A 7,703-nucleotide genomic window follows, 5' to 3' on the forward strand; every position below is an offset into this window, starting at 1 on the left:
AATCTTCTAAAATAAATTTTTGTGTCATATGTTTCTCCTTTAGTCAGGAATCTATTCTTATTTTTTCTAACTGCACCTAAAACGTAAGGTCATGGGACCCAAATAGGAACTGTTTTAAACTCAGCTTTATCACAATGCCAGACTAAAAAAAAAGAATATGATACCCATTTTGAAAAGAAGATGATACTCATTCTTTATATAAATTATTTTGAACCATAAATTACATGCCTCTGAAAGCTTAACAGCTAATTCTACTTTATAAATTTCTGGATGAGGCTTCGGAAGTTGGAACTTTCAAAATTTGTGCAGGTATGATTACATTTACTAGACTAAATGAAGAAACATTTTCTGCCTGCCTAAGACTACCTATGCTCAGGTTAATCACTTGCTCAAGCTTTATCTCCTTTTGTCTCTCAACTGCCACTAACAATCCCAAAGCAAAATCATCCCTCTGGTAACAACAACAAAAAGGTAATAAACATCTGGACATGTTTCCCCTACAAGGGGGTATTTGTATTATACGCAACCCTTTCTTCCTCCATTGAAGAATATTTTTGAGTCAACACTTTAAATTGTTCTTATTTCATTATTCAGTCTATTTGCCTGTAAAGAGCTGGCACTAATAGTAAGTGGTCTTTTATTGTTATTATGTGTCAAACTCTATTCTAAGATCTTTTCTTGCATTAGTTCAGTTTTTAGTACTTTATCAAAGATAGGCTATGTTATTATTCATCACTACTATTTAGTGAGGTAAAACATAAAATTAAGCACAGAATAATATTACAGAATAATTGGGTATAGTAAAAATACAGGATGAGAAGCAAACACTTGATCTTTTTTGTGGTGTTCCAATATGAGAGGCACTCAAAAGGCTATTAATTCCAGTGATCACCAATGATCACATTTCATAGTTCTGTACTGACAGATTTATAGAAGTATATCATGTCTGATTCATGGCAGAAAAACAGGCTTCATTTAAAAATATTCAGACACGTAATATTTATTGGCAAAAAGTCACTGTCTTTCCATTTGGGCTGAGGATTTTAACAAAACTCAACTCCTCAGTGCTTCCTCATTTGTTTCTGCAACCAGAGTCCAAGACTGTATCATCTATTGCTTAAATATGTACCATTTATAGCCACCATTGCTGTCTGCTTTCATTTGTGCTCTGCTGTACTCTATTCTCCATGGAAGAGTAAAAGCGATCTCTTAGGAAGATAGAACAAACCATGCTACTGAAAACTAATTAGAATCATCTTATTCTACTCATTCGATTAGATTGTTATCCCAACTCCCTACCTAGTGTGATGTGCCCCACATTTGATCATCATTGCATGTATCACAGGCCCTTGAGAAAACCAAATAAAATATGTGATTTATTAAACTGTTTAAAGATCTAGAACATAGGCATAGGGGACCGCTGCAGCAGGTCCCCATATTCTGTGAAGTGCTATGGAGAGAAAAACAGGGCGCCATGGTGGCCTGTGCTAATCAGCGAAGCTCCTGGCCAGCCAAAGATGCTGATAGTTATTTGGAGACGTGATGGTTAAATTGAGGTAAAACGACTATGTGGAGTTGCTATGGATATGTCGTTGATGCAGATAAGGCTTGTGAAAAGAGACAAAACCTCCTTGAACAGAACAGACAAAATGTAGGTTGTGGCTAGCAAGTAACCTTGGCCTTCCAGTTAAGAAGGTTTTGACTTGGGGAACATCGTTTGGATGCCAGTCACTCTGACCTCAGCTGTGTGTTCTCTCATGCCCAGCCGGCCACTGTGTGCACCTCTCAACCTTTCACCAGGACAGTCAAGTTTATCCTGATTTATGGCAGGGTAATACTCCATTGTGTGTAAGTACCACATTTTCTTTATCCATTCATCTGTTGACAGACATAGAGGCTCTTCCAAGGTTCAGCTATTGTGAGCTGTCCTGCTATAAATGGATATACGTGTATCACCGCAATGTGATGCTTTTAACTCTTTTGGGAGGATATCTTGAAGGGGAATAGCTGGGTTGAATAAAATTTCTGTTTTTAGCTATTTGAAGTATCTCCATATTAATTTCTGTTTTATTTTTTTGTTACAAGGTCTCACTGTGTAGTTCAGACTGAACTTACTATGTAGCCCAGACTGGCCTCGAACTCAAGGCAAGCTTCCTGCCTCAGCTCCAGACCTCTAGGGTTGTAGGCATGCACCACTATGCTGGGCATTCTTCATATTGATTTCCATAGTGGTTGTGCTAATTTACATTCCCACTGTCAGGCATTCACTGCCAGGAATTTAGCTTAGCAGTGGCCTGCCTCCCAAGTGCAAGATCCCGAGTTTGATCTCTGGTACAAAAACAAACAAACAAACAAAACCTCACAAAAAACCCCAAATCATTCCCACCAACAACGTAGAAGTATCGCTTTTAGACCTGGCGCTGGTCCTCCAAAGCCCGGATTCCAGCTTCTTTTCCCTGTCCGAGCTCCCCTGGGGCAGCGGCAGAGGAGCCGAAGACTGCATGGGAGCAGGAGCTTGCAGTGGCACTTTACACACAACACAAATGGCCAAAGGTGACCTGGACAGGACAGATTCTTGCTTAGCCCATTTGACAGGACAGGAATAGAGATTTAGCAGAACAAGGTTAAGGTTGAGTTTCGGGGGAAATCCACTCTGGTTCATTGCTGTAGCCCGCCCACTCAGTCTGGCCCCTGGCCTGGTCACCTGTGTCACATGACCAGCCAAGGGCCGCATACAGCTCTCAAATCTGAGTGCTTTGGCCAGAGAATGTTTTGGATTTGCCAACACTTTTAAATCAATGGATTTTGACACCATTGTCTGTGTTTCTCAGAAAGAGCAGACAGCCTGGCTACATGGGGCCTCTTCCCACGAGCAGTGACCGGCTCCACTCCTTGCGGGGTCTGTAATCTGCACTTCACCAGAACTCCACTCCCCGTCACCTCCCCAACACTGATACCCACACCACCCAGCCCTTTCTCCTCCTCCCCTATTGCACAGGCTGGAAAGGTTCCCAGCAGCTGCCCTTCCCACACACACAGCCCTGCTTTTCCTGATTGGCCCAAGGGGATCTGGGTCAGCAATGCTTCCAATAGGAGCGCAAGGAAAAGCTCAGAAGAAAATGCTCTAAAATGCTCGCACTGGTTTCTTAGACAATAACAAGAGCTGATTTTTATTTTTCTTCTTGACAATCTTCTACAGTCTCCAAATTCTCTACAACAGACATTACTTCCTCTTCATATCAAAAGACAAATAATGAGTAAGTATTACAAAAAACATCCTCCTCACCTTTATGGCTGAGGACAAGATCCAATGCCACCTCCCACAAGAAGTCCCCCTGGATTCCCAGCCAGGAATGGCAGTGCCCAGACCCATGCCTGGAGCTCGCATACTAGGCTGAGAGTTTGCAAGGGGAGAGACCAGATCTGGTCATCTGGGTTTCTAACACTTAACACAGGCTGGCGAGAGTCCAGTGTGTGTTCACAGGCAGAATTCACCTTGATGGGCAGTGGGTGTATCTGCGGCTACTTGCAAGGATTCAAAGATGACCCTTTAGGTGAGTCAAGTCCAGACCAGTGTTACCAGAGGAGGACACCTCAGCCTTCCAAGTGTTGGGATGAAAACAAGACTAGGCTGCTCTGTCACACGGTTCTGGCCACAGGTAGGCTTCGGGAGAGGCTGAGGCCTCTCTGAGGTGTGAGCAGGGGTGAGGCAACTCAGAGAGAGGCCCAGACAGATAGACCTGGCCCAGCCCAGGCATCATGCTGAGACCAACAGGGACAGGCCAAGGTCTGGGCAGTCGACCAAAGTTTACAGCAGGTACCAGGCAGCTCTTGGAAACCACTGCCCCAAACTGGGACTCAGTTGTCAGGGGAGGACTGGGTGATCACAGGGAAGGAGGGAGGAGAGGGAAGGGAGAGGGAAGGCTGGGAGCTGGAGGACAGAGGACCTGGGCACAGTGGTAGGCAAGTGCTGCTGTGCTCCAGGGGCCTCTCCTCCTGGAGGCTCTGCCCCTCCCAGTCTACCCTGGGTGCCCCCTCGGGTTAGAACAACCAGGGCTGCAGGATCCTACATGGTGACCACCAGGCACAGAGCAGTTACAGCCACATTTTTGTCCTGGGCAGGGCCACAGAGGTAAGAATGTGCCAGGCCTCCAAGTCCGAAAGGCCTGACCCCAAGGCTTGCGGGTCCCAACCTCCAGCAAGGATGGTGTGGTCAGGAAAGATGAGGCTTCAGCGCCAGGATGGGACGGCTGTGGGGACAGTCCCCACAGCCAGAGTGGTGATATACACCTGAGCCCTTTGGGGGCCAGACCTGGGAGCCAAGTCATCCCCAAGGTCAGGTCTCATCACCAAGGCAGCAGCCCTGCTCTCCAAGGTCCATGCCCTTCTCCAGTTAGGACCAGGCCCGGGGCTGTGGGCAGCTCCAAGTCCTCACATGGGGCAGATGAGCTGGTGGCCTAGATGCGGCTGGATGAGGTGCTGCCCGAGTTGATGGGCAGCCTGGCGCTGTCTGAGTTGCTCTTCAGAGGGGACGGGCCACCCCGGGCCTGCAGTCGCATGGACCAGTACCAGAGGAAGATGAGGAAGCCTGCAGGAAGTGGTGGAGGTGCACGGGCTCAGCAGGTGGGAGGCCCACCCAGCCCATCTCACCTCTCCCAGAGCCACCTTGCCTCAGGCCTCTCCAGCCTTTCCTGCCTCCATGCACCAGGCGCTGCACTACATCCCTGATCCTTACCTCTGTATCCTCTACGGCCTCTTAGGATCCTACTCGTGTTCATCATGACTCTGTCTCATAGAAGAGGAAACTCAGGCGTGGGGGTCCAGGGAAGGGGACTTAGCTGAGCCAGGTGGGAGTAAGCTCAGGTTCTGGAGCCCACCCACGTGAGTGCCCTGTGACACACCTGTGCTGTCTGGGTGGCTGTGTGAGCTTTATTATAACTCTCGTGGGTGTCTTCCTTTCAGGGGGAACAACAGGCTAGCTCAGAAACTAAAGAACTGAGGGATGACCGAGCACAGGGTGGACTCTGTTGGTATCAAGCTGGGACCCCTCTGATCCTGCCCTCTGCCCCTGCCCCTCACAAGCTGCCCTTTAGCCATGCTCTTCCTCACCATTCTCCCAACACACAGCCTTGACCAAACTCAGGACCTATGCTTGTGCTTCTCCTCTCTTCCTGGAGCTCCCACCCCACGCCAGGACTCCTCAGCTGTGAGTGCACACAAATGCCCTGGGCATTTGCTGAAATGCAGATCTGTGCAGCCTGTCCAGGGTGGGCCACATCACACTCCTAAGGAGCTCCCAGCAACACCGATCTGGCCTGTGAGCCCACTGGGAGTAACGAGGCTCTGCATCCCTCCGTGGCAGGGTCTATCTGTTGTCCTCAACTGTCTCCTACACAGAGTGGCCCCCAAGCCACCTTGCCTAAAGCATTCCCACCCCGGCCCAGGCACTGCCCACAGCACTGCCCACTCTGACTGCCCTTCTCTCCGAGGTCGCATGTTTGGGGCTCAGACTCAACCTCCTCGACCAGGGCTGAGCTCCATGAGAGCCAGGCTCTCGCCCAGCTGGAGCCTGAGGACTTAGCACAGGGCCTGCACACAACACGACTGAGGCCCATCTGAGGAAGCCTCAGGTCCTCTCCTCCCAGCCCTGTGCTCCCACAGGTCAGCTGCCCCAGCTGGGGGTCTTCTCCCCACCTACCTTGGAGGGAAGTGATGATGCTGAAGAGGTAGAGGATGACAAGCTGGAAGGTGCCAGAGGCAAAGGAGAAGAAGACCAAGGCCCAGGGGAGGCCAAGGACCAGGCTGAGGCCCAGCAGTGTCAGCACGTGCGGCCATTTCTGGTTATGCGGGCGTAGCCGCAGGATCTGCACCACCATGGTGCCCAGCATGGCCAGGTTGAACAGAAATACCAGGCTGAAGAGGCCGAGGTTGGTGACATAGCTGACCAGGGAGTCCCGGATCCAGCACCTGTGGGCCAGGGCGCAAGGGCTCAGACAAGGCTGGGCTGGGGCTGCAAGTCCACAGCACCACACATTGCGACAGTTACTCACGGTTATGAATGTACTTCCCATTTCCTTCGACCTTCTCTTTCTCTCTCTCTCTCCCCTGGGATCAAACCTGGAGACTCCACACTGAACTATATCCTCATCCCTTTTCAAATGTTTTACTTTGAGATAGGGTCTTGCTAAGATTCAAAGTTGCCGGAGCTGGACTCGAACTTGCAATCCTTCTGCCTCAGCCTCCCACAGTGCTGAGATTACAGGCATGCGCCACCACTGTATTTATGGAGTTGGCTTTATGTTTTTAAAAGCACATGTAAATTAACAAGTCAGGTGATTTAAAGAAAAACATTAAGTACATAATGCTAGCAATAGTGTAAGGGACAGGAAAATCACAGGGAATGACTTAAAGGGCTGGAAACTCCAAAACCACAGAGCCAGGGGAAGCCACTCCCCCGTGTTGGTCCGGAGCCCAGGAAGCCTGGCTGCCAGGCTGGTTTCAGTCAGGACTGTGGACAGGGTTGGCACCAGCTGGGTGGACTGAGGGAATGGATGAAGTCTGAATTTCAGCCCTATCATCCCCCCACTAGGTGCCTTTGAGCAGCCACACGCGTAGGAAGGCAGGCAGACAGCCTGGGCACAAGGCAGGAGTCATGGACTCTACTCTTCCACCAATGAGGAAACTCAGCTCAAAGAAGGGCCAGGCCCCAGGTGCCTGGCACGTGAGTGGCCAATCCAGGCCTTTTGTCACCTGCATGACTCTTAGCCCAGGGTTCCAGCCACCACCAGGCCAATCCTTATAGCAAATTGGGCCCCAGGTATCTCTCTGTCCCCTACAGCCAGAGGCCCATACTCTCCCACCCCACACCCTCCACACCAGCCACTCACATGGATGGGTAGATGACACTCTCCGGAGTCCTGTGCACAGCCAGGATGATGGGGCCGTAGTTGTCCACGTCCACCAGGGCCACCAGTGTCACCAGGAAGACAGGGAAGCCTGGGGACGGCAGAGCCCCAAGCTTATTTCTGCCATCCCAGTGAGGCCACTGCCTGCCCTTGGGTGGGTGTGGGGCCGCCAGCTGCCTGGGAAGTCCCCAAGCTTGGACCCTGTCCTTGCCTATTCTAGCCGGGCTTTCCTGTGGTGTTGGGGAGGGTCTCTAACCTTCTGGGGGCCCCAGGAGAAAAGGCTTACTGTTCCCTGCATGGGAATAGATGTCACAGGAGGGACAAGAAGAGGAGAGGACATGGAGGGGTAGCAGCTCAGGGGACAGAAGCTCCAGCCCAAGGGGATGTCTGTCCCCAGGTGGACAGAAGGTTCCTTGGGACCTGACACAAAGGCAACTCAAGGAGTTCCGTGAAATGGGAGGGGCAATGAAGAGGAGTCCATGAGAGACACAGGGCTTAGGGACACGTGGAGGTTGGAGGTCTGTGCAATATCCAATGCAGTTCATGGCATGAGCCCATGAGATCTGGGTGGAATGTGAGTGGTTTAGGTCACAGAAGAAGGATCCTTGGCCAAAAACAAAGCGATGAAACCACAGACAATCTAATACCTGAGGTCCACGGGGATCCCCAGGCAGGGTCACTGCCAGGGGAGTCAGGCGAGTGGACCAGGATCTGAGGGCAGCCACACATGTCCCAACCACTTGTCCCTGCAGAGTGCACAGCCTGCACTTTTTTTTTTTTTTTTTTTTTTTTTTTTTC

The 7,703-nt window shown here is 50.4% G+C and overlaps 1 protein-coding gene across 5 annotated transcripts in view; it reads right to left on the reverse strand.

Moving 5' to 3' along the window:
* Window positions 1–2,329: 2,329 nt before the first annotated feature.
* Adgrg1 (adhesion G protein-coupled receptor G1) overlaps window positions 2,330–7,703 on the reverse strand; it is a 36,634-nt gene continuing 31,260 nt past the window's right edge. For 4 of the 5 annotated variants that reach the window (XM_010638881.3, XM_010638880.3, XM_033757840.1 and 1 more), the window contains exons 12-14: window positions 6,888–6,996; window positions 5,699–5,967; window positions 2,331–4,588 (exon numbers count right to left, since the gene is read on the reverse strand). In XM_010638881.3, the coding sequence (XP_010637183.1) occupies window positions 4,458–4,588; window positions 5,699–5,967; window positions 6,888–6,996 (509 nt within the window). In that variant the 3' untranslated portion in view covers window positions 2,331–4,457. Of the gene's footprint in view, window positions 4,589–5,698; window positions 5,968–6,887; window positions 6,997–7,703 lie in introns of all 5 variants that reach the window. The other variant, XM_010638882.3, reaches the window with a different exon arrangement.

The sequence above is a fragment of the Fukomys damarensis genome, unplaced genomic scaffold (genome assembly GCF_012274545.1).
Source record: "Fukomys damarensis isolate Sample0158 unplaced genomic scaffold, DMR_v1.0_HiC HiC_scaffold_32, whole genome shotgun sequence".
NCBI lineage: Eukaryota > Metazoa > Chordata > Mammalia > Rodentia > Bathyergidae > Fukomys > Fukomys damarensis.